Source organism: Anolis sagrei, chromosome 2, assembly GCF_037176765.1.
Source record: "Anolis sagrei isolate rAnoSag1 chromosome 2, rAnoSag1.mat, whole genome shotgun sequence".
In the NCBI taxonomy this organism is placed as follows: Eukaryota; Metazoa; Chordata; class Lepidosauria; order Squamata; family Dactyloidae; genus Anolis; species Anolis sagrei.
The window spans coordinates 262,941,566-262,969,244 of NC_090022.1; the positions used below are offsets into that span (position 1 = coordinate 262,941,566).

General features: G+C 38.1%; 1 protein-coding gene across 2 annotated transcripts in view; it reads left to right on the plus strand.

The window, feature by feature from the left end:
• Positions 1-27,679, plus strand: part of ARHGEF28 (Rho guanine nucleotide exchange factor 28) — a 169,744-nt gene that overhangs the window by 58,240 nt on the left and 83,825 nt on the right. For both annotated transcript variants that reach the window (XM_060761673.2, XM_060761674.2), the window contains 5 exons: positions 10,374-10,557; positions 12,932-13,112; positions 16,425-16,500; positions 20,066-20,118; positions 22,520-22,580. In XM_060761673.2, the coding sequence (XP_060617656.2) occupies positions 10,374-10,557; positions 12,932-13,112; positions 16,425-16,500; positions 20,066-20,118; positions 22,520-22,580 (555 nt within the window). The remainder of the gene's footprint in view (positions 1-10,373; positions 10,558-12,931; positions 13,113-16,424; positions 16,501-20,065; positions 20,119-22,519; positions 22,581-27,679) is intronic.

Below are 27,679 nucleotides of genomic sequence, written 5' to 3' on the forward strand. Positions count from 1 at the left end.
TGTTCTGGGAATGGGTGAGCTCCAGGTTGAGGAATGCTGACCTGGGCCATATTAAGCCAAACCCTCCTCGAGTGATTTCAATTTGTTAGTCTTAACAGAAGTACAGCACTTCACCATTGGGTAAACTCATTGCCTGTTTTTCTTTTTTCATTCACTGGAAGTTGAGCCCTTTCCATCACAGCTAGTTATAGCTCTAATAGAAGGTAGGTAATGTCTTGCCATTTAGGTTCGATAGGACTGCAGATCCAATCAGTTCTAGTCAGAATAGCCAACATTGACAGAATGTGGTGGTTTTAGCCTTTGCTCCATAAGAAACTTTCTTCCCATTGCCAAGTGTGCACCTGGGGTTAATAAACATTCTAAAGTTTCTATATGGTATTGGTGGAACTGTCAAATAAAGAAAGAAAGATGCTTAGAAATATGCATTATTCGATTCTGTGAAAAGCTTTTGGATTTTTCACTGGCATTTTTGCAGACGGAGCATTGCTGGCATGTTTTCCTTGAAGACTGCTGAGCCAGGGCCACCACTGTGAGATGCACATCAGCTTCTTTGATACAGCCATGCTAAAGGCACTGTAATAACATAATCACTTTTGTTCCTGTTCAGCAGTCAGTCCAAAGTGCAAAGGGAACTTTGGAACAAGCAGCCAAGCGAGCAAAATTGGATCCGTATCCTTGTGGAAAAATAAGGGTTGCAGCCTTGCACAACTATTGCTTAAATGCAGGCAAATCAGTACTAATGAAGTAATCTTTGAAGGATTCTTATTGTTGCAGAATATTATTCTTTCATTCAGTGCAGTGGGCATTCCCACAGTTCAGGTATAGCCCTGTCCAGGACTGGGAGGGGGAAATGCCTTAACAATGTAAACAAATTCTATTTCTCTCTCTTTAGTTTAAATTTGCCAGTATTCTGAATGCCAAATGAAAATTGCATGCAAATGTGAAAAAGGTTGCACATTTGAAAGAAATGAAATAAAAAATTAATATAAGCCTAGTTTTTCAGCCCTTTTTCAAGGCTGAAAAAGTCCCCCTCGGCTTATACTCAAGTCAAGATTATTTACTATTTTACTCTGTTATTATTACTTTGATTACATTTATTATTTTACTCTATTTATTATTATTATATTTATCATTTTACTATACTATTATTATTACATTTATTATTTTAATCTACATTTACATTTAAGAAAGTTAGAATAATGGTTTAATCAGAGTTGGACAGGCTTATCTTAAGTTACAATTTTATGTAAATATTCAAAAACATTTAACCTACTGATGCCTCAATGAATGTAACTGTACTGGTATCTATTTTTATTTTGAAATTTACCAGTAACTGCTGCATTTTCCACCCTTGGCTTATACTTGTTTCCCCAGATTTTTTGTGGTAAAATTAGGTGCCTCGGCTTATATTTGGGTCGGCTTATACTCGAGTATATATGGTATATAGTTTTTTAGATCAAAGGTTGTATGTGAAGCACAATGAGTGGACTAGAATGCTGCTACTTAAAAGCCATTAGAATAATCAAATCACAGATCTGGAAGGGATCCCAGGAACCATCTAGTCAATCCAATGTTGGTGCAGGAAACAGATAAGTCACCAGTGAAATAAATCTTGTGCTTAGGAAAGAATTATTCATTTCACTCTAGTAATTTTAGAAAGTGACTATATGAATGAACAACCATGACACTAGATGAGCCTATAGAAATACAAGGAAACACTATCATCATATAGACGCTTCTGTGCATGTGACTTTTAACAGTATGTTAGTTGGCTCTGTTTGGATGACTAGAACTGCTTGTTGATTATGGTAAATATGTGTATATGTTGTTTCCTCCATTTGTTAGTTTGTAATTATGCTTTATAATATTGCAAAATCAGATTTTTGCGAGCTTTAATGTAGGTTAAAATTAATTACATACTCTAAGAATGTAAGTAGGAAAAATAGCTTCCTGTTTCACTGTTTACCAGAAATTGAATTGAATTCCTGTTCTCATACTATTGATTTCTTCTTGCAAGAAGCTGATGGTGAACTATTGTCCAGTGTAGTTGTCAACCAGTTTTGTGAGATTTCCGCAGGAAATGTTACACAGTCAGCCACTCATTCTTCATCCATTGATTCTAACATCCATGCCTTGAAAATATTTTTTAAAAATTCTAAAAAAGCAACCTTTGATGTTGCCATTTTATATGAAACTCTACATGAAGAGAAAGAAAACTACAAGTATATTATAATGCCATTATGCCAGGAAAGGAGGTCGGCTTCTGTATGATCTTGTGTGCTGAGATAGCTTGAGTAGACTGTAACAATTTGCACCTTGATTTTGTGAGAACAGGCAAAAAAAGAAAAAAAAAGAAATATGATTCCATATTTCCTTTCTATTACTTTCCTTGATCATGAGCCTGTTTATGGTCAGGCTGCAAGATCATAAACACAGTGCCATAGAAGCCAAGAATAAGAACAGCATGGATGGACAGTGTATAAAAACAAAACATACAAAACAGGACCACTTTCATTCAAATTTGTAGACCTCTCCCACTCTTTTACAGTATTATGCACCTGCAGTTAAATACTGAATTATACTTTGAATCATAATGTAGGAACACAAGATTGAGGAGTGGCAGGATGATAAATGGATATGCTATAATAGCACATGATTTTGTGTATTCAGAGATTCTGAGGGCTATTGCTAGTCATTTGGTATTTGCTTGACTTAAATTTGATCCCAACTCTGGATTTTTCCAATATTTTCCAATCAAGTCATATACATTAGTATCAATCAATCAATTTATTTATGCTGTGACCAATAGTCATATGCATGTACACCGACAGAAACAACATCACACAAGGATCTATAAAAACACTGTAAAATTCAACAGTTAAAAGCAGTAAAAATCCCATGAGTATTAAAAAATCACAGCATTTTTATACTAGGCCTTTAGATCAGCCAGGCACTGTGGGAAGCCTCCAGAGTGTATATGTTTATACTAGCCACAAAATATGGCCTTCCCAGTGTCTGATAAACCTTCTGTTTTTGCTGTCATCTGTGAGGCTTATTGAGCATCTGGAAGACCAAATAGATAGCCATACATCATACTGGCCTGGGGTACATTCTAGTCCAGAGGGGAGCCTAATAAAAGACATCTGCCTGAAGACAGTTTCAGCTGTGAATCCTGCAAGATCTTTTCTCTGTCTGGCCCATTTCCACTTGGCTTGAGACGATAGGTGCTTGAAATAACTCCAGCAGCAGGCTGTTGATGCTGAAGGTGTTTAGAGACTGCTAGATTGGAGTCTTCTTTAGGATTTATGGCCAGGACAGTGTTTGTTTTGGATAAAATATATTATTTTTGCTGCTACTTGAATTTCTCTTTCTTTTCTGGTGTTTATCTTTCATTGGACTTTAGTGTGAAATATGAGTGGATTTAACAGTGGTTTTACTCTTGATTTGCATACCCTCCAACATTTCACAGATAAAAATCAGGACACATGTGGCCGAGTAGCATCAGAGTGCAGTCAAAATGCCAGAAGTTATTAATGAGGAAGAATATAGGAGAGGCTGCAGCAGTTTGCTTTTGCCTATGCCTACTGGGAAAGGCAAGATTGCATCCTCTCCTTTCCCTGCTGTTCAGCCACCTGTACTTTTGCTTTCAATTTAGGGCCCTTCTACACTGGTATAATAATCTGGGATAGCAAGGCAAATAATCCATAGTATCTTCTTTGAACTGGATTATATGAGACTACACTACCATATAATCCAGTACAAATCAGATAATCTGAATTTTATACAGCTGTGTAGAAGTGGCCTTAGTTTGCAGTGGCTGAAGTAAACTGAGGACAAAGGGAGAATGTGAATGGAGACATTTTAAACAGAGCTGAAAAGGTGATATGTCAGAGGGTTGTCCCAGTTAAAGGGTATGGATTTGTAATTGCGCTTGCTATTGAAAATGAAACAGTGCTCTGCATTTAAAGAGATAACGACTTGTTGTAATTATGGGCAATAGTATTTTTAAATTCCTTGCTTTTGGCAAATGTGTCATCCTGAATAACTGACCAAACGCTTTGGCAATATCTTGGATTCCATTACAAACCTTCCAAAAGAAGGGTTCTGTACTAGCATGCAAAGTTGTGGGATGTCCTCATGGCAAACATTTTAGAGCACTCATTTTCAAGGCTCAAAAAAGAAAAAAAATCAACAGCAAAGAGTGTGGTTGTGTTAGGTGGTTCTCGTGCACAAACTTGTCTTTACATAGTTTCTGAAATTAGGTAAGTGTCTTGCAGAATTAGGGGGATCAGTAATGTGCAAATTACTAATGTGTCATTGGATGTGAAAGCTTGTCAGCACATCAGTAGCTCAAAGGAAGTATTAGCCTGGAAAAAATTGGAAGCAGTTGGCCTGTTGTGATGTCTTGTCTTCATTCCAAGACACAACTACAGTTTTTAGCTTCCTTCCTGGAAATGAGTGAGCCATATCGTCCAGGGAATTCTGACTCATTTGGTCAGGAGAGATATTTATTTTGTTTTTAATTGTGTTGTGTAGGGAAAAGGATTCAGGTGGAAGAGAAATTTATCTAATGGTTTAAGCAGACTAGTTTTTGCACCAATGTTATCATTCACACTGTATATTTTGGCTACAGGCTTTAGGAATGATGCAAAATAAGGTTTAGCTCTTAAATCCTTTCTTGGCTTCTCACTGCCTTGTAGCATATTCGGTCCTCTGCACTAAGAACTGGTTATAAGCAGATATGAAGATTTGATGAAAAACAGTTCTTTAAAATTGGGAATCTTCCAACTGTCTAAAATGAAATGTGTTCTCTCTTCTCCTTAAATTAGACTTTACACTATTGCCCCATCTTTAAAATCATCCATTGTATGAGTGGCATTTCTTTATCTTCTGCCTCTGTCGGGTTAAATTTTTCCCTTTCCACAGGTTTTGGTATAAGTCCCTTGATTGCATAGATTTGCCCCTAAATCCCTTACAGTTTTCTTGTAAATGTACTTTATAGTTGGTTGTAAATGTAGAGGGGCTAAACAAGCTCTCCAATTAGCTGACATAATTACGAATGTTTATTGAGAAAGCCAGTGATTAATAAAGTAAAACGATAAGCTAGTTTCAGTCTTGGCCTCTGCTGTGCCAGAGTTGTGGATGATGATATATGCAGAGTTAGATAAGATATTGGGCAAACAAAAATAAATAGATAGACAGGTGGACGGATCCTTTATTTACATCAGCTCCAAGCCATTGCAATAGAAACAGTATTCCAGTACAAAGTTACAAATTTTCAAATGTTCAGAAATGATTGTAGTTAAATGACATCCATGTAGTATACAATGTAAAACATTATGCAAGTTATATAAAATCAGGAATCAGAAAATCATGCTAAATCTCATTTTAACAATGTTGCAGCCATAGCTGTCACCATATGAACTCTTCTTCCACCATTATGACCCCAGTTGGGCATCCAGATTGTGCTTGGATTGCCCATCATGTCACTTATCCACCTTCCTCTGGAGGAGGTTTCCACTTCATCAGCTTATAGGGTTTTGATCTGAGAATGTATTTCGATACTAACCTGTTAATGTTTCTGTGCACGAAGTCCTTAAGAGGTAAAGCTCATTGGCTCCTGAAATTCTTATTTCATGCTACTATTACTCCACATTTTTATAAAAGGTATGCCAGGAGCCCCCAGTGGTGCAGTGGGTTAAACCGCTGAGCAGCAAAACTTGCTGACCGGAAGGTCCGTGGCTCAAATCTGGGGAGCGGGGTGAACTCCTGCTGTTAGCCCCAGCTTCTGCAAACCTAGCAGTTCGAAAACATGCTAATGTGAGTAGATCAATAGGAACTGCCTTGGCGGGAAGGTAACAATACTCCACGTAGTCATGCCGGACACAGGACCTTGGAGGTGTCTATGGCCAATGCCAGCTCATCGGCTTAGAAACGGAGATGAGGACCAACCCGCAGAGTCAGACACGATGCCAAGGGGAAACCTTTACCTTTTTATGCCAGGAGCAGTTGTGATTATGGCAACTGTCAATATCATTGAAGAGCACACCTGACTTTGGTGAGGTGGGGAATCACATATATACATATATATTTACTGAGCTTTGCTTCTGGTTACATCATTCTTGCCCAACAGCAGACTTCTTCTTGAGCTGTTTGCAGTTCCAGGTCTTCCCAGGACTGCTTTTTTGATTCCAGAAACCGTCACATCTCATTGCTGTAAGACAAAACTTTTGAGTAGTGAATGATTCAACAGGTGATCCTGTAGCACAAATGTGTGAAATGCAAGGCCCGCAGACCAAATCTGGCCCACCATGTCATTTTAAGTGGCCCCCCAGATGCTGGACTGCAACTTCTGTATGCCTCATCATTAGATATCATCATTAGAGCTAATGCGAGTTGTGTTAGAATAATACCATGAAGACTTCAGTTTGTTTTGTTTAGTCAAGATAGTGGGGTTTGAATTTCAATACAAGGCTTGTAGATACCATGTCTGACTTTACAATGTCCTTTAACCTTTCCCCAACCTCAGAGCCACAAGTACTGTTGGATTACAGTTCTCATTATCCCCAGTCCACATGGCAGATAATCAAAAGTGATGGGAGATGTCATTCAATAGCATCTGGGGGCCAAAATTGGGTAAAAACTAAAGAGCATCTACCATTATGTAAAAAACCAATATTATAGTTCACTCTCTGTATCCATAGAATCTCCATCCATGGATTCAATGGCCCTTTGAAGGCAACCATAAGACTGAGGTGACCCTTGATAAAAAATGAGTTTGAAATCCCTGCTGTAGCAGAAAAAGCATTCCACTCTATTAGCTGCTGGGTTCCAGCATGCCCTCACAACAAATTGTCTAACTGGGACTATAAGCAATTAATTCCACCCAAACTATTTCGTAGCTGACGTGCAATACATATGTGACTGAGGAACAGGATTCCTGAGCTGGGGTGCATTTCCTTTAGGGTTAAGTGTGTGAAAAAGGAATTCCAAAGGTTTGTTTAAAGAAGATGTGAATAAAGGGAACTGAAGTATGCAGACATCTCTTCCATCCCAATTGTTATGAGAAGAATATAAGTTTGTTAGATAAAAAATTACTTCCCAGTTCAATTTCCAGGTTCATATTTTTTTCAGGCCTTAAACTGAAAGTTTGATTAAAGCTTGACTAAAACCAACTATCTAGCAGGCTCTACTAGATATTATTCTACCCTAACTCACTTTAAGGTCTGAGAGCAAAGGCAAGATTTTGGGGACTGCATAGAGACTATATGAAATATATTGGCCTTCCTATTGAGTAATTGCAGAAACAATGATTTTTCCATAAGTTCTTGCAGCAATAGACCTCTGACTCCGCTAGGATGCAAGCTTAGTACAAGGTGCTCTTCAGATATGTAGTTTTCAGTCAGCTGTATATAGGTTTTAATTCTGTTTGGTTAAGATTTATTTGTCTTGATTGGCAGTTGTATGGTAACATGTTTGCAAATTAATGGCACCATGTCATGGAGAGAGTGCAGTTCAGCAGTTGATGTAGATCAGAATAAACTTGCTTTTTCACTTTCTCTGTGTTGCATTTCTGACATCAGGATTACTATTAATCCATACCAAGTGCCTATTTGTGTTAGTTGCAATGTCAATTTTTGCACAACCTTCCTTGTCTTATGTAGTAAATCCATAAAAATGGAACCCCTTAGCCTGATTTCAGTGTGGGAGTTTGGGGTGAAGCTCAGCATCTAGCCCCAATGGAATTTCATTGCTGTGACACAAGCCTATTGTTTAAGGCTCTGTGTTTTCCATTGAGATGCTTCATTCCAAGAGTTGAAAGTGAAGACTAAAGATACCCAAAGAGAATGAGAAAAGTGCAAAGAAGCCTCAAGTCTGCAACTGTTGGCCAACACTGATCGGATGTCTTTGGCTCAGTGCTGGAAACGATCAAACTGCATCCATTCCTAACTACAGGAACCAAGAAAGATTCAGAAGCTAGAAATAATTCTTTGAGTGAATTAGATTGTTAGATTGCATATGTGTAGAACAAGGACAATGAGCCCACTTTGATTGACGAGGGAGGCCGTAAGGAAAACAGCTCCCAGTTGCCAGCTAACATTGTGTTGTGTTTTTGCTTTAAATATATAAGGAACTGCTTTGTTCTAAATAAAGAGCAAACAGTGGATATAATTAGGTCTTATGCAGAGGAAAAAGGAAGCATTCTCTTGGAATTCAGTATAATGAAATTCAGTTTAGGATCTCATCCTAGAGTTATTTCAGTCCAAACACCCACAAGAATGAGTGGGAATCCTCTGAGTGCAAAGAATAAAGAATACGTTCCTTGTTCGCCAGGAAGGAACTGGCTAAATCACCTCTTCAGTATTCCTTGCCTAAGAAAACCCTATGAAATTCATGAGGTCACAATAGATTCAAGTGGAGGATCTATATATATATATATATATATATATATATATACACACACACACACCCCCTAACCCTTACAAAAGTGTAGGGCCTACTCTAGTTAGAAGTAAGATTCAGCTAAGGTTAAAAAAATGTAAGTTCTAATATGACTAACTAAACCAGGAGTTCTCAAACTAAGGCCCGGGGCCCAGATACGGCCCTCCAAGGTCATTTATCCGGCCCTCGCTCAGAGTCAACCTAACTCTGAAACGACTTGAAAGCACACAACAACAACTATCCTATCTCATCAGCCGAAAGCATGCCCACACTTCCCATTGAAATACTAATAAATTTATATTTGTTAAAATTGTTCTTCATGTAAGTAGAAGACTCACCAAAAGGCCATAGGAGTGAATACTTAAGGACTAGTCTTCAGAGAGAGAGAAAAGAGTTCTACTAGGTTTCCAAAGACCCATTTTGGTGAAAATCTGACGATGTCTGTTCAAAGCTCTGCTAGTACCTTGTCACTGAAAGATATAATGGAAAATGGTTTTCTGATTAGTTCTTCTAGTTATAGCTTCATGTAAGTATTGTTTTGTTTTTAAGGTTTTTTGCACTACCAATAAGATATGTGTAGTGTGCATAGGAATTAAATCATTTTTTATAAATTATAATTGGCCCTCCAACAGTTTGAGGGACTGTGGACCGGCCCTCTGTTTAAAAAGTTTGAGGACCTCTTTGCGGATTTTAGCAGCATTGTAATTGAACACCAACATATATAGCCAGAAGCAAAGAAATAGCAACTAACCTTTTAATTTAGGACATATATGTTCAGTATATTTTATTCACTTCAATTTGCATTTGAATTTGTTTTTTAATATGCCAGTTTTTTTACTTATGTAAGTAATTCTGTCATGAGCAACATCATTAAGCATGCAGAATTATATGAACTGTCCTGCCTCATGCATGTTGAATATCTTGTAGGCTGATGGAAAGGAGCAGAGTATCTTTGTATGTTTCATTCTGGGCTCTTGCAAAATCGCATCCAGGCTTTCCCTATTGTTATTGCTTAATGCATTTGCCTTGTTTTGGTGAGCTGTCTGGGGTATGTAACTTTGAGGAAATTGAATTATGTGTGTGGAAATGGGTTTGCTACATAGAATAATTGTTGCTTAATTAAGTGGGAGAGGGAACATATAGGGCTACAGGAAGGAAACCAAAAAATCCCTCCTTTCCTATACCACTATTGGCAACTTCCACTGGACCAGAAAGCTTCCATCAGTGAAGGAACAAGACTGGAATCTCTATGCAAACCAAAATAGTTGATACCATCACATAGTATATGTTGCAATGGGTCTAGTGTTATGGTCACAAATGGAAGTGTTTACTGAACTAAGGTTTTTCTTTATTTTGGTTATGCACTTAGGTGTTCTGGCCTAACAGGTTTACCGTAGAGGATTTTTATTTGTGTACTTACCCTATTGTGATGGAATAGTTTTGTAGCATCAATGGACTGGGACCAAACTTGGCACAGAGAAGCCCCATGACAAACTGAACATGCTGGAGGGGTTTATGGAAATTCACCTTGATTTTGGTAGCTGTAGTTCACCTGCACTCAAAGAGGACTGAACTCAGCCAATGCTGGATCTAGACCAATCTTGACACACAGACCCAACATAGCCAGCTGTGCATACAGGCCTGGTTTGGGGAGGATTGACCCAGGATTTTGGGAAATGTAGTTCATCCACATCCTTATGTAATTTCTAATGGGAGCATTCAAAAACAACAAATTCAAAGACTTTCCCCCCCTAATACTGTTCTTAATGTTACTAATTAAATAAATGACATTACCTAACACCCCAAAACAAACAATGTCTTTTTCAAATAACCTGGGCACCACCAGGTGCCCAAACTAGTACATATATAATTGTAAAAACTATGGTTGAATTTTAATGCAAATCTGTGTATTTTTTTTTATTTTATCATAGAATCTAAACACAGAGAAACTCTTCTTCATCTCTCAATGAGATTGGGCTTGGTTGAATTTTCCCAGTTCCTGTTCTTCCAGCCAGGTGGGACAGTTGCTTTCACGTTACCTAATGAAGATGGCTTGACACCATGGGAGCTGGCTTTACAGAATGGACATTTAAGACTTGCTGAAATTTTCTCCAAGTGAGTACTGTGACTTAGCATGAGATTTCGAATGTTGAGCAGCCTTGATTTGGATAACTTTGTCACCTTCACCAGACTGTCTCACCATAGAGGCTCAGAGTAGACCTTATAGTAGTATGTTATTTCTTAATATTATAAAGCTATAGACGTATTCCTTGCTTATAGAGTATTATAATTCTACTGGATGGAATATATTCTGATGTGGTCTATCCAATGCAATTTTCTGAATCAGCATCCTAAATAACCAATCCATATCTAAAGTTACCAAACACTGATTCATAACCCTTTTGGTACTAATGTTGGAGAGTGGTCCCTGGTTAAATAGTCCCTGGCCAAGTGGTCCCTGGTCAAAAAAAGGTTGGGAACCACTGTTCTAAAGGCACTTTTGGACTACTGTGGAGGTTATTTGTGAAAACTCTCCTCCAAGGTCTCAGGGCAGGTCACAATATTATGCAAGTATAAACATAGAGTTGGGAGGAAAACAATTCTGCTTACAGCCTACATTAGACAATGAGATATGTAGCCAAAGATGGTACATGAAAGGGGAAACGTGTGTGAAGTGTGGACTCAAAACAAAATTGTTTTACTTCACATTTTTACAAGTAATTTGCCATTTTTATGGCAAATATTTTCTCTTAGATGTAGAGCTATGCTTAGATTTCCCCCCTAAATGTTGGAACTTTGCAAGAATCTGATGAAAGACAGAGTTCACAACACAATTGGCATAATGAATGTATTCCTCTTCAAAGTGTTACAAGATCTTTAGCTGATTTTGCAGTGACAGACTAGTACTGTTTTTATGATCTTGTCTCCCTTGGCTATTGATAAGTTTATTAGCTGCCTCTTCCTCTATTGTTACCTGGTGTGCTTTTCTGCCAGATCAAGACAGTTCATGGAAAGCATGGCAGTGGAATAGCCTTGAAGGTTTGTCTCTTGCTGAGTATCCAAGATTCATGTAGTATATAGTTGCTGGTCATAGATATATATGCCTCCACCCTAAATTCCTAAATTATCACATGACACAGTCTGGAATAAAGTGGAAAAACTCAAAAAGAAAAACAAATTAATTTTGTTACTCTCTCCTCTTTTTTTGTTTATATTGCTCTGTCTTTTCACAACACAGTTTTTTGAAAAATCTGTGCAGTCTTTTATTTGCATGAGAAAATGGCTAAACTCTATTACCATGCATAGTGTTATGAATGTTTCTCTTCCTTAGAACATTCAAACAATGCAGCACTCCCCTGAGAATATCTGTTTTCTGCTGTAGTGTGCTAATCTTTTTGTTCATGTTTACTGCTGAATGAGACTCATGATTAAATTGGCTGCATTTTTATTTTTTACTAATAATAGTGGAAAACTATAAATAAGTCCATTTTGATGATACCGTAAGATTCCACCCTCTCTGCAAATTGCCACTAAGGCAAACCCTTATTCTTATTTTATTCTGAAATAACTTTTCATGTTTCCTAAATAAATACAATTGGGGAAAAAAAAGACTTTACTTAATTTTCTCAAATTATTTTGACCTAAGATCTTTGCTGTGGGTAACTGGAAATTTAAAATGATGGATCTTAGACACAGTCAAGATTTGTGTATATAGATTGAGCCATCTTTGTCTGAAATGCTTGGGACAAGATTTTTAAAAATTTTTTTGAATTTAAGAATATATGTATTTGCATATATGTAATGAATGAGAAATAGGGAAGAAAGGGGGCTGGTCACATGTCCAGTGCTCATTGAGTTTTTCCTAAAGGAGCTTTGATGGGAGAAGCCAGAATACAAGAAAGGCCCCTTTAAAAAAACAGATATCCCATATACTTCCCCAGAGAGAGAACATTTCCTCCCCTTTTAGCCAAAGAAAGGGAGGGGGAAAATCCTTCCCCATAACCACCTTCCCTAGTCTTTTTCATCCTTTCTGTGGTGGAAACAGGCAGTGGCCTATGGAGTGGCTTTGTGGCCATTTCCAGAGTCATTTCCAGAGTGCCTACCTTGTCATGCACTACCATAGGCTGAACAGAAGATGAGATGGAAGGCAGAAGCCTTGACCTCTGAGTCTTTGATCAGCATCTCCTCATCCTTGCTTACCAAGCTGCCTATGACAATGGAAGTGTCTGGGACCTCTGCTTTTCTTTCTCTTCTTTTCTTTCCTTCTCTTCTTTTCTTTCCTCCATCAGGACTCTGTAAGTTAAAACTTAGTTGGTACTGGAAATGCGACTAGCCCTCTTTCCCCAATGACAGACAGCTGCAACTGGTGGCAGCCCCTCTCCCCGGTTTTTGGAGGATTTTGGATTTCTGGCAAGGGAGACTCAACCAGTATTTGTATTGCCTAGTTTCTATTATTTGCAGTTGTAATGACGCAGATTTGTTGTTTCAGAAAGCTGGTCAGCCATCCGTTTGAAATTTCTAAAGTGGAGCTTGAAGAGAACACAGTCCTGCAATTTGCTCATTCATCAGGAACTCTCTCATTGACACTTAATTGCACGGCAGACCGTTTGCTAGAATCTGACATCCAGCTCTTTAGGAGATACTTCAGGGATAGTGATTTTCTACATAAGGTTAGTGCCAAACTACAATATAAAGAACTGCCTTTTCCCCTTCTTGAAAACATTTTCATTCAGTTGTCTCTCCTTAGAATTAAAAAAAAACCAACCATTTAAACATAGCTTTGATTAATATCTATATAAAATCTTGTGACATTTGAAATATTAACGGATTTACAGGAGCATATTTTTCCATGTATTAGACATTACTATATCTGCAGAATTATGTTGTGAATTGGTCAGTGAAAACTGTGCCATAATAAATCCATTGCTCTAAAATAGGAGAGATAAAGCTCATGGAAATCCAGGGACCATTATCACCAGTTCCAGAATCAATTAGAGTTTAGGAAGTGATCAGAAAGTTAAGACACAATAAGAGATAACAGTGAATCCAGTTTGATCACATATAGAGATATTTTAGGAAATTCCCTCTGGGAGAGAATCTCTAATGTCACAGAAATAGATTTGGATGGGCAGCATGACAGCCCCGCCCCCCAAGCTTTTTTTGTGTCTGTTCTCATCCTGATGATAGCTACTTCACCCCTCATAAAGAAAGTGTAATGCTTAACAGCAAAATCCGATATATGATTACCTAGGTATAAGTATCAAAGGGGCTTACATCTTCTTGGATATAGATATTTTATAGCAGGGGTTTTAATATTAAAAACCCTACAAATTTAGAGATTACCTACAATATGTAGATCACTTACCTTGTCAGTATGTCGGGGGTGCTTTGAATGCTGTTTTCCTGCTTCTTGGCAAGGGGTTAGACCGGATGGCCCATGAGGTCTCTTCCAATTCTATGATTCTAGGAGTCTATGAATATCAGAACATGCATGTTTGTTCACTTTGCAACATTATAAAAATATCAGAAACAACACCAAAGAAAATGCTGTATCTGTTTCTGTAGTGCTATGACTATTTTATAGTTTATTTATGTTGTACAATTGCCGAAACCATTTGTCACTTATAAAAATATAAAATCTGAACAGATAAGGAAATGGTTTTGTCTTCCAGTGCTGCATCTGATAATTTCCCCCTTTTCTGGTTCTGTTGTTTAGTTTAGAAGTCTTCAGTATAAAAACATGTATGTCTATAACAAATGCTTTTGCGTTTCCTATATATATATATATAATGTGTATACACACACACACACACACATGTATGTATGTATGTATAATAAATATACATTTGTTGAGAGCTCCAGCATCGCTACAAGAAACCAATTCTCATGCATTGCTACTGCATTTTCTCTATCCCCAAAGTGCAATATTTATTCATTGGGAAATGGGGTGCAACATAATACAGGCATTCTTTCATCCAGCTGGGCTTTTATATTTTTACAGTGCTGTAGTATGTTTTGGAAGCAGAAATTCAAAAGTGGCTATGTGAGTGTTAAATAAGTGCCTATGCTATGCCTCTACTGCTACACCTTTTCTTTTCTTTTTTCAAGAGGCCAGTTCTCCCATCCCTGTTCCTCACAGTTCCTGCGTGTTGTTGTTACTGCTTCTTTGGTACCATAGTGAAAGGGCTGGGTTGAAATTAACCACTGTACTTTGTATCCAGAGGAACAAAAATAATAAAATAACAGAAAAACCGCTTGCAAAGATGTTCATAGTATAAATTATATACAAATATGTATGTTCTAAAATAAATGCACACACAAATGTCTAATAATTTTATTGTGGATTTTTCTCAAAACAATAAAAAATAAATGCAGAAATTTGATGAAGTGGCAATGAGAGAGACCAATTTTTGATAGATTTGCCCATCCCTAGCTGAACATACTGAATGTGTCGCTGTAATGAAAAGTTGATAAATTTGTAAACAAAGCGCTCCTCTTATTTGTGTGGCTTAATCAGACTCCTTGTACAGCATGCATATTTTAAGAGAGAGAAGCCAGACTTGCCTGACCCACCAGCATGGCTTCTGCTACCCAGTTCAAGAGAATTAGTAGGAAATGTCTGAAGGAGATCATAGTACATAGAGTAAACAGGATGTCCTGGGCAGACAAGCGGCTGGATGTGTTCAGCACTTGGAACGAGGATTTGAATAGATGTTCCTGTAACTGCAGAAGACTAGTTCAGTTTCTAAAAAATTAAATGATACCATATGGGAAATGGTGCTAGAAACTGGGGAGCAACTGATTTGGAATTAGTCATCTCTAAACTGATTCAATCCATGACAGAGCAAATGTTTTTTACATTGGGATTGACAATGAATGGGCTCTAGGATAAGACAACCAGTGAAGAGGAGCAAAGGGATTTGGGAGAAGAATGCAATGCCAGGCACATTTGGAGCAGGAAATCATCTAGAGGACTTCATATATCAATGTTGGATGCCATCAAGCCATGTTGAAGAAGCTGGAATGCTTGTTTTAATGGAGTGAATAGATATAGCAGAACTATGGGAAGTCTGGTAGAATATAGAGAACTTCTAGGTATTGTTATCTTTGGACACAATTTCTTTAGGAAGGATGAGGAAGAGCACAGTGGTGTTGATGTCCCTTGCAATCAAGAAGTCATGGACTTCAACAGAGTAGATGTTTTTCATGAGGTAGAGAACTTCAATATCAAATTGACACCCAAAAGTAATCTAGTCATGGTAAGAGATGATAACTTTCAGCCAAAAATGCTTATGTTCTTATGTGAACCTTTCTGGTATCCAAGGCTGGCATTAGAGGCCTTTTCTATGTGTCCCTTTCAGAGGAAGCTTGCAGAGGTTGTTGGGAACTCAGTAAAGTGCTTCTATTTGTCAAACACTCTCCCCAAGTTCATTTGCCAGGTGTCAACTTTGCTAACTTTCTGCCACTAAGTGGACAATTTCCCACCTGGATATCAAGGTTTGACTTTTCAGGGCTTCTTCTGTAGTTCTCATTCTAGGCTATGATTACACAGTGGGATGATTTTTGTATTTTGATAACCACTTATGGATTAAATAGTATATTTTATATATTGGGTTAATTATGGTTCACTTTGAATTTATTTATTTTTATATTAATTATTAGGTTAATGCATGGTAAGTGTGCACATATAATACAATTATAGTCAAACCTGTATCTTACAATGAAACAAGATACAGAAATTGAAATGTTCATCGTAACATATACAAAGACAATTCAGATAATGCAATAACATATTATGGAAGGTTTGATGTAAGCCATGCCAAGTTCTTGAGGTATTGGAGTTCTGAGCCTTATAGGACTTCATGTTAAATCATCACTTTGAGTGCTGGAGGTGTAAATGGTTTGACTTATAATTTGTATAGTATATGATACATGAAGTAATATAACAGGGTGATTGTTTAATCTTTATTTTTATTTTAAAGAATTTTGGTTCAAAACAAGCCGAGATACTTGAAGAAATGCAGATGCCTCGCAACTCTCCAACTTCTGCAGTCGAAGGTATTGGATTTCAATTATTATTATGGCTTTATCCACAACCCATTGTCAGTTCTGTGACTGTGTAAGAAAATACTGAAATAGCTTTAATTTTGCATGCAGTTTGGTATGCAAACATTTCCCAATTGAATATTAAGATAAGGCTGAGCAGCCTTATGCAGGACAATGCTTTTCAACTTGGGCTGATTTGCCTAGGATTGCAAAGTACGTGGGTGTGGCTGTGGTGGCCATGGACAATGAGACAAGCATTGTAAAGCATCTCAGATGCTGGACCTACACAAAAGCAATTATAAAATAACTTGTTAAAAATTACCACAGAAAAATATGTTTCTGAAGTTACCTGAGTGTTGATTGTCTCATCAAGTTGTTTTTTAAATGGCAAAATATATTCAGAAATGGTTAACCAATGCTCCCTTCTGCATTGTGTGAACAAAAATTATCTAAAATGCCACTGCCACTGTCCTTGAAAGATTCTTTGTCAAAATTTAAGGAGAAGCACAGCAGCGGTTTGGCACATATAGTCTGACTCCTCAGCAAAAAACTGCCTCAAAGGAGTCTACAAGCCCATCACCAGGAAAAGTAATGTCATGGTGGTATGCAATATTTCCATATGCCATAAGGGAGAACGTATTTGAAATGTGGTGCTGGAGAAACGTTTATAACATGTACTGCTAAAATTACCAATACATTGGGTTGAGAGTAACTCAAACCTGGACTTTCCCTAGAAGCCAACATGACCAAACTGAGGCTATTCCACTTTGGATAGACAATGAGACAACATTACTCATTGGGAAAGATGGTAATGCTTGATAGAGTAAGTAGCAATAGGAGAAGGAAATCAGATCATAGGTGGATAGAATCAATCAAAGAAGCCAGGGCCCGAAGCCCACAAGATCTGAATGGGGCAGCTGGTGACAGGATATCTTAGAAGTCTCTCATTCATAGGGTCATCATGAGTCAAAGCTGGCTTAATGACAATTAACAACAACTGGGAGTTGAAGTTGTCAATCTTGATTCCAGCAGAAGAACATTTGTTAGAGGTGGATATATGATGCAGGAACTTCTTGATTGCACCTGCAAGTTCTGGCACTCCCTCTTACAGAAGGCTTAAATGGGTATTTTTTCTGGGTTTTTTTTTTTGTGGATAGATAGTTTGTTAGACTGGCCTTTGAAAAAAGTGTGAATGGAAAGTTAGGATTTAATTATTACATTCATCTTGTTGCAAATTCTTCTAAAATGCCAGAAGAGGGCAGAATTCCACAGAAATAATTTCAATCATCTGCTACCAAGGGATTGACATCTCTAGTTTCGAACTGCTTTTTTATTTGATCAGATTCATTCCCTTAAGAACTTTTTTGGAAGCCTTTGTAGGAGTTTGTTGTCTGACTATCTCTGAAGCTAGCTCTGAACTGTATTCAGTAGTCAGTGTAGATGAGGTCACAGTGTTGGATGTTTTAGTCTACCTCCCAAATTGGAAATGAACATTGGCCTCCTTGAGTTTATTTGCAAAAATAAATTCGTTTTGTAAGAAAAACTTTATTGAACTACAAGTCCAAAAAGGCCCTTTCCCAAGCTTTCCTTCCTTTGTTGTATGCCTTTTAAGTCATTTCCAATTTACGATGACTCTTAAGTCACCCTATCATGGAGTTTTCTTGACCAGTTTTGTTCATAGGTGGTTTGTCTTTGCATAGGCAAAACTATGGGTAGGTGGCTCTGTAATTGGTTAAGTGAATGAACCCAGAGGGTGTTCATCAATGCTTCCTCTTCGTCCTGGAAAAAAGTGACAAGTGGACTGCCTCAGGGTTCTGTCCTGGGCCCGGTCCTGTTCAACATCTTTATTAATGATTTAGATTAAGGGTTAGAAGTCATGATCATGAAGTCTGCAGATGACACAAAATTGGGAGGGATAGCCAATACCCCAGAAGACAGGAACAGAATTCAAAACAATCTTAACAGATTAGAGAGATAGACCAAAATTAACAAAATCAAGTTCAACAGAAACAAATGTGAAATATTCCATTTAGGCAGAAAAAAGGAAATGGAAAGATACAGAACAGGGGTTGCCTGGCTTAACACAAGTACATGTGAAAAAGATCTTGGAGTCCTTGTGGACAACAAATTAAACATGAGCCAGTGATGTCATGTGGTGGGATTTTAGGCTGCATGAATAGGAATTCAGGGAACTCATGCTACCACTTTTTCTGCCTTGGTCAGACCACACGTGGAATACTGTGCCCAATTCTGGACATTGCAATTTGAGGGAGATGTTGACAAGCTGAAATGTGTCCAGAGGAGGGTGATTAAAATGATCAAGGGTCTGGAGAACAAGCCCTATGAGGAGCGGCTTAAAGAGCTGGGCATGTTTAGCCTGCAGAGAGAAGGCAGAGAGGAGACATGATAGCTATATATATAAATATGTGAGGGGAAGTCATAAGGAGAAAGGAGCAGGCTTGTTTTCTGCTGCCCTGAAGACTAGGACATGGAGCAATGGCTTCAAACTACAGGGCAGGAAATTCCACCTGAACTTGAGGAAGAACTTCCTAACTGTGAGAGCTGTTCAGCAGTGGAACTTCCTGCCCCAGTGTGTGGTGGAGGGTGCTTCTTTGGAGGCTTTTAAACAGAGGCTGAATGGCCATCTGTTGGGGATGCTTTGAATGAAATTTTCCTGCTTCTTGGCAGGGGGTTGGACTGGATGGCCCACGAGGTCTCTTCCAACTCTATGATTCTGAGGTTAAGAGAGTTGACTTGCCCAAGGTCACGCATCCGTCCTGCTTTTATGTGGCATTGCAAGCAGCCTTTAGGATATAAACCGAAACTATCTTTTCTTTTCACATTAGAAAAGTTAATGCAAAAAAGAAAAGAAAAAAAGACTATTAGCGAATCCTTTTTTTAAATAACAAAAGAATGTATTCATTTCTTATTGACAACAATATTTATTTTAGCTGCATAGGTTGTAGGGTGGGGTGGTTGTTTTACCAAATGTGCTTAGCTACAGAATATTCATGCCTGCCTTTCATAATAGTGGCACTGTCTATGACTAGGAGTAAAATGAATTAAATATGGATTTGGTGCACTGTGTCCTTCCTCCAGTTTTGAAAGGGAGCCAAGAAGCAAAATAATAACATAGGCACAATTGTTCCCTGTAGTCAAAGGGAAAAAGCTGGTTTTTCTAAATGCATGAAATTGCTTCCTTTAAAAATAAAACAACCAGAACTTCATGTACCCTATATTATGCCTGTGGCAGTCTGGCATAATATAAATTCATATTGGTCAATAAGGGTAAGTTATGATTCAGATTATATTTTCATAGCAAGTCCCCTTAAGAATAATGAGCTTGTTTACATTTAGCCCATTAAAATAACAGAACAGCTTATTGTAAAACCATGTAGCATTTCTACCGCAGGCATTCTGCTTAGGGAGTTGGACGTATGGTCAAAAAGAATGGTTCAGTCTTCTTGTATCCTTTTATTTGCCTGTTTGAATATGTTTTGGTGCAGGGGTGGAGTGGGCAGAGGGGATGAGAGCTGGCATCTGGCAGCTAATGAGAAATGTTCTTTTCTTTGAACAGATCTGGGGGATTTGATATCTGAGGAGCCATCTGCTAAAAATGAAGACATGACGGTACAATCCAATTATCTTTTTTTATGAATTGCTGGAATCAAATGAGGTTCCCATACCACACCCTTTGCTTTGATATCTGAACACCTTCCAGGATGAAAAATACAATTGGCGAATCCCTTCCAAATAATGCTTCTTCCTTTTCTTGTTTATATTTCATATATATATATAAAATATATATTTTTCCAAAAATGGCCAAGGTGATTCTTGCAGCTATGCCTGTGGAGAGAAAGGAAACCACTATATTTCTCTTGATTCGAAGCTTTGATTATTGTGGCCAGCCATGTTTTGGCAAATGTATTTTTGTAGCACCGAGGACAGCCTTTTAAGAACTGGATTTATTTTATGCATTTCCGCCCCGCCCTTCTCCCCACTAAGGGGGACTCAGGGCATATATGATTCAGCAGTACTTATCTACTGTGTCTTATATACATAATATGATGACATTGACCTCATGCCAAGAAGTTGTCATGTCTGAATACAAATATGTTGGGTCTTCCTGAAAGTTAATCCATTAGGTTTGTGAAGAGAACTGATGAAACAGAACCAATTTGAGTATCCCATTTCATATATCTTAAGGCAGGGTTGGACAGACTACAGAGAAATTGGTTTGACTTCCTTCTTTTTGCAAGATTCCCACAAAGCATACTAACAGCAGAGTGTGGTGGAGGCTTTTAAGCAGAGAGTGGATGGCCATCTGTCAGGGGTGCTTTGAATGTGATTTTCCTGCTTCTTTGTAGAGGGTTGGACTGGATGGCCCATGAGGTCTCTTCCAACTCTGTGATTCTAACTGGGTAATTGTAGTAACTTTTCCAAGCTATGCTTATATTTAGATGGATCTAGCACACAGTGGCACCTTAATGATCTCAAAGGTCGCTGTGTGAGATTCTTTGTTCACTAGCATTGCTGCACTTGAGTGCAAAGCCTACTGCACTGCAAAACATGTACTGGATTGTTCCATACTAAGCTGTGGACTTTCCTTCTGCTGTGCTTTTAAGATCATTTCACCACAAGCACAGTTTTTAAGCACATGCATGAGCAGGCTTAAGCAGTTCTTCTCGGTGGCTGCATTCAGGCTCTGGAACTTCTTCCCAGAGAAGTTAGACAAGGCAGCCTCCCCCCCCCCCTTTTGTTTTTGTTTTTGTTTTTGCTGCAGACAAGTAGACTCTTCTGTTTAGATGGAGATTTGATGACTGACTATATAGGGCCCAGCCCATCAAAATAATGTGCTGTATTTTGCTAATTGCTGTGCTGATGTGTATATGTGTTTAAGGATGTATGTTTTTAAACCATTTTTCCATTTTTTAAAAAAATCTTGTTTTAGGTTTTATGCCTTGCTGAGTTTCAACAAAATGTTTTTAATTTTAACAAATTAAAAAAGGTGTGATAGAAGTAAACACTGTAATAACAGCTATGTTCTGGATTCTCACCAATGCATTTGCTTCTGTTTTCAGACATGGGAATATTTCCCCTGTCTGAAAATTACCCCAAAAGGAGAATAGCTGGCTCTGTTTTGTGGTTTTCATTAGTTAGTTAATTTTGTTTTTCAAAGAGAATTACAGCTTGTTGACTTACAAACTTCAGGGGAAATTACCTCTTTGTCTGGGGTCTCTGATATGGGATGCGGCTCCTATTACTGTAATTCTGAAAACTTCTTAATACATTGTGGAACATGATGAGGTATTGTAATGCTCCACCCACCTGAACAAAGGTGTCCTCCTCTAATTTCCAAACCCCAGTTTTAAATCACAGCTATTTCCTTCAACACTGTAATTGGTTTACTAATAGAGAGTGGGATATGATGCACCACCAGCAAGAACAGAGCTTGGTGCCCCTTTGTATCCCCTTCTCTGCTTGTGAAGCATAAACATTGTTTGGAGGAGATGGCTTCAATTGAAACTTGGGGGCTGTAGGTTGCGGGTGGAAGAAAAGTACCTTTGTCCACTTTGATGGGAGTTTTATGATACATCATCCTACTCCGTGCTGTGTTCAGAATTAAAATTGCAGGATGCTTATCTTTTATCCAACTTGACAAACCTATGTAAAAGAAAAGAACTACCTATTGTTAAAGGTAGCTTTTCTGTGACAGATAATCCTTTTTGCTTTGTCTGAAAAACACGTTACCAAGTGGCCCAAATAATAGATAGAGACATTGGCTGTCAAAATACTCTAAAGCTCATGTTTTATTGCTGGGGGAAGTTAGACAAGAGCTTGATGAGATAATTGGTAATCTTTCACAATTTATGAATGATTTTATTTGATATTTAAGAAAACAAATAATATTGGGTACTGAAACGAAAAAAAAGCATCGGGTGTTTTGGGGAAATTATGTTTTGAAATTTCCTAGCATAGTTTATTACAGAGCTTAGTTTGGAATATAATATAATTCCCATATGCTTTGTAGTTTTGCAGAGATCAGTTGATTCAGCCCATGGAAAATGAAGATGGCTCTGTATTGGATTTAGGTAAGAACAGTTCCTCTGTGTGTGTCTTTTAGCTGCCTGAGACAGGAGAGCCATGCCACCACCTCATGGCAGAGAGTGTCTAGGCCACCTCTCCCATGTTCTTCTATTTTGAAAGATGACTCCCTCAGAGTCAGACAATAGCATGTAGTATGCTTTGTGAAGAGATATTCTGAGTAGTTTCTGACAATAGCCATTCCTCTTTTTTGCTCTGAAGGGGTCCTCGGTTTGTCCACAGTTTTGGTGCACTTCTGGACGCTCAGGTTTCAGGGATCGGAAGTGCATTTGCACTCTTAAAACTAATGCACTTGTTTCTAGGAACGTTTGAATTGGCCATAATAGCATGTGTCTTAATTGCATCCTGATATGCATTACTGTAACATGCTTTGTGTAAGTCTGTCTTTGAAGAATACTCAGGAATGTCAACTATCCAAAGAGCTGCACCCACATTGCCAATTGGGGCTAGGCATCAGGAGGACACAGCTTCCTTATTAAAACAGCTACCCTGATTGCCAGCCTATTTCTCAGCATAATTCAAAGGGTCCAAGCTATCTGAAGGACTGCATATTCCCAGATGAGCCTGTTTCAACATTATGATCTTCATGGGTAAATTGGGCAGGGATATGTGAAAGAGACTTCTCTGTGGCTGATCCAGGTCCTGTATTATATTTATTTATCGTATCAGGAGTGAACCAAATAGTTGTACTGTATTAAAAAAAAAACCCCACAAAGTTTGAAAACTTGGCATTGTATTAAATGTCCTTTGGCCAGTAGCTGGCCACTTGGAGTGCCTTGGGAGTTGCTATAAGAAGGTCCTCCATTGTGCATGTGGCAAGGTTCAGACTGCATTGTAATAGGTGGTCTGTGATTTGCTCTTTTCCAAACTCACGTGTCTGCGCTCAGACTGCCTTCTGGCACCACAAGATGCAGAGGCAACCTTAAGAAATAGGGCTACAAAGTGGAGTTGACGACATGGTCACAAGTTATGCCCTCTTTATTCCAGTGGGCTTGGCTTTGATTGTTTTACAAGAGAAGGGTTTTGAAAAACGTGTTGTACTGCTTTTATTCTCTGTTAGTTCTCTGTGTGATTTTCAACCATGTGTACTCATATAGAGTGTATTTGTAATTCACTCTACTTCTTAAGCCACCTCTGGGGGAAGATTTTTTTGTTACAAAAGAGTAACACATTAACCAATATTTCATTAATCACTTATTACAAAGTTACCAGTTTTCATTTCCATGGTGTTTATTTTCAGAATTATCAAATGTCAACTTAATTGGAAGCATAGCATGCGTGATAGATTACAAGCATATGGCACCTTTCAGAACATCTTTTTAATTCACTTTGTTTTTTTTAAAGGTTACTTGTTTAAATGTCACAATGTAAATAGAAGAAACTGGGTCTTGTAGGCTTTCTGCATGTTTTTTTCCTTGAGTAAACTTATACCAGAAATGGCTATGATGGTCTAAATCAATTTGTTAATGCAAACTGGAGTATTGATTTACTGAAGTCCCATTCATTCAGTTGCTGTGCTTTACCTGGAATGAACAATTGGATTTAAACAATTTTCCAAAAGAAAGCATCCTTGAAATGAAGTTGAGCATCCATATTTTTCTCAGTCCAGTGTTTTATTTAACCACCCTATTGATATTGAATGCATTTGAGGAAGTAGAGTTAGTTTATGCTACCAACTTTTTTCCTATAATTTAGTCTCAAAATTTCTGTGAGATATCTTTGGGCCTTTCCAGACAGGTCCTGTATCCCAGGATCTGATCCCAGGTTTTCCGTTTATCCCAGATTATCTGGCAGTGCAGATTCATATAATCTGGTTTAAAGCAAAAAACCTGGGATCAGATCCTGGGATATAGAGCCTGTCTGGAAGGGCCCTTATGCACACTGAATCACATTACCAATGTTATTTGGGGGCATATCTAGCAAAAGCCTAGCTGCTTTTATTAAGTCAGATTAAGTACTTAGCAATACTCTTGCCAAATTATCTTTTTTCTTAAAAGGATAACGTAACAGCTAATCATATCAGTGCTAAAGATAAATTTGCCTGTGTTTACTTGGTGAAAAGTGTTTTCATCTTCTGAGTTTCTTCCTTTGAGTTTTTAAATATTTATTCTGCTTTGTTTGCAAGCTATAGGACTTAATACATTTAATTCATATGGAAATAAGTGTATATAAAGCGATTTTAAATGAAAAAATAATGACATGCTGTTGAGAAGTATGTTTTCAGATTTGAAGTACTGTATAGCTATATGCCAGTTGATGAAGAACATGTGTTCAAAGGCATGACTTATTTAACAGAAAATTTGTTATTAGATGAAGAAATGACATGGAAAGAGTAGGGATAGGATCTATAGACCAGAAAAGGAAAGCAGTTTAATATGTTTGAGCAGAATTTTTATACAAAATTAGAAATATGCACATGTGAGGTTGTTGTAGTTTTTTCGGGCTATATGGCCATATTCTAGAAGCATTCTCTCCTGATATTTTGCCTGCATTTATGGCAGGCATCCTCAGAAATTGTGATGCCTGCCATAGGTGCAGGTGAAACGTCAGGAGAGAATGCTTCTAGAACATAGCCATATAGCCCAAAAAACCTACAACAACCCAGTGATTCCAGCCATGAAAGCCTTCGACAATACAATGCCCATGGGAAATTGAACTACCAGGGCAGCTCAGCATTGAGAAAACAAAAATATTTTGGATCAGTGACTACTTGGAGGCTTCTTCCAAAATGCACCCAGGAAGACCAGTCATGAATTTTTTTTTTATGATTTCCCATTTGGATGGCAAAATCTCCGATATATGTTGCTGTTGTTTGTTTTAATACAGTAGTGAAAGTTGGTGAGGCAGACTTATCTGATCCCCCTTTACCCTCTGGTTTGCTATTCATGAAGATTTGGTAAGAAATTCTGAAGTCAACTGTTGTTTACAATCAGTAGCAGCTCAACCCATTATGCGAAGTAAGCATTTGCAGTATAGTTGATTTTGCCCAGGGGCGCTCTTGGGGGAAAATAGACCTTGACATATGTGAGTTGTATAGTTCACCTACAATCAAAGAGCACTCTGAACTCCACCAATGATGGAATTGAACCAAATATGGCACACAGAACTCCCACGACGAACAGAAAATATATTTCAGTGATTGGTTGGGGGGGGGGGCACTAAAATACTGTTTGCTTACCGTTGAAAATTACCTAGGGCCACTTCTGTTTACAATGCCTGTTGAGTAGAATCCTATTCTTTTCCAAATCAAACTTTATGGGTTGTTTGCTGCAGTAGGCATGTGGCAGTGATCTAGCACCAAATGTCTGTGTTTCTCCTGACCACCTTCAGTATCTATTTCATGTCAATGCTGCTAAAATTTACTTCCAGCTAGACAGACAACAAGGAGAGAGGGAGTCTGGGCAAGCTAAAAATAACTTTCTTCTTCTTTGACTGAAGCTTTTTAAACTGAGGTATGCCTATATCCTGCAATATGTTGTATCTTTTAGATTGTATTGGAACAGCTGTGAATTTATGGGTAATACAGTTTTGGAATCCTAGGATTGTAGAGGTGTAAAGTACCTCAAATGCATTTCAGTCCATGCCTGAGATCTGTAACTATAGCAGTACAGCTAAATAGTCGTCCAGCCTCTATTTAAAAAATTCTACAAAGGCAAATCAGCATCACAGGCAGGTTTTTCCACTGTTGAACATTCCAGAGAATTAGGATTTGAAACACCTCTAGTATCTGATTGGTATTGGCAAGGAACCCTGTGGTACTTAGCTATGTTTGGGTTTAATTTGTCAAACTCAAAAGAAAGGGTAACAAGCACGGCTGAGTGGCTTATATGCCTAGACGCTACAAATTCAGGCTGAGGTCCAGCATTGCTGCCCTACAAAATGAATTCCAGAAACTGTGACCTAGTGAGAACTTGGTAGACTCTTTTGGAGAATGCTGGGAAAGTCATAAGATAGTAGAATTCATTGGAACTCAATAATAATAATAATAATAATAATAATAATAATAATCTTTATTTCTATACCGCTCTATCTCCCCAAGGGGGACTCAGGGTGGTTTCCAAGTAACATCATCAAAACAGAGTAAACAGCATGACATAAAATTAACAAAACAACATAAGCATAAAATTATCACAATAACACACATATATTAAAATAATCCTGCCTGTTCAGCGCAATTAAAAGGCCGGGCTGAGGCTAGTGCAAACTCAAAATATGAGAGGACCGGGAATTAAATACAGTGCTGTAACAGGTTAACAGCAATAGCAGGTATGGGTCTGTGGCTGCTCATTTCCAGGGCCTATTAGATGGTAGAAAATATAAGGGCATATTCAACAATGTTTGGGGCTGGGCTAGAACTGGTCATTTGGGCTGTCCAACCACGGAAAAATTTGTTTCTAAATTCGATTCGTTTTGAGGGGGTTTTTGCATTTCGTTATTTAAAAGAATTCCGAAATTTTTGTTTTAAAAAGTTCGATATTTACGAAATTTCGGAAATTACGAAACAATTTCAAAACAATAACGAATCGATTCGTTAATGGCGGACGCAATTGCGCAATACGCTAAAAAACCCTCCAAATGGGACAGGGGGAACTTCTGAAGCTTCCCTCTCCCTCTGTTGTTGACTGTTGGTGTGATATTTTTTTTTATCACTGATAAAACAAACGACTATAAAACTTGCACCAGACATTTGCTTGTTTTGGCAAGCAAAGAGGAAATAATAACGAAATAATAACGAAACAATTTCGAAACAATTACGAAATGAATTGGAAAAATTTGTTTCGTTTTTTAGTTGCTCCTGAATGGTTCAATATCGCTTCGTTATAAAAAAAAATAACGAATTAATAACGAATTACGAAATTAACGAACGAAACCGCCCAGCCCTACTGGTCATTCTCAAAAGCTTGTTGAAACCACCATGTCTTCAAGGAGAGGAGGGATGGGGCCTGTCTTATTTCCTTTGGAAGGGCGTTCCAGAGGTGGGGGGCCACCACCGAGAAGGCCCCCTCTCTTGTCCCCACCAACTGTACTTGTGACAGTGGTGGGAGTGAAAGGAGGGCCTCCCCAGAAGTTCTTAGAATTTGCGCCG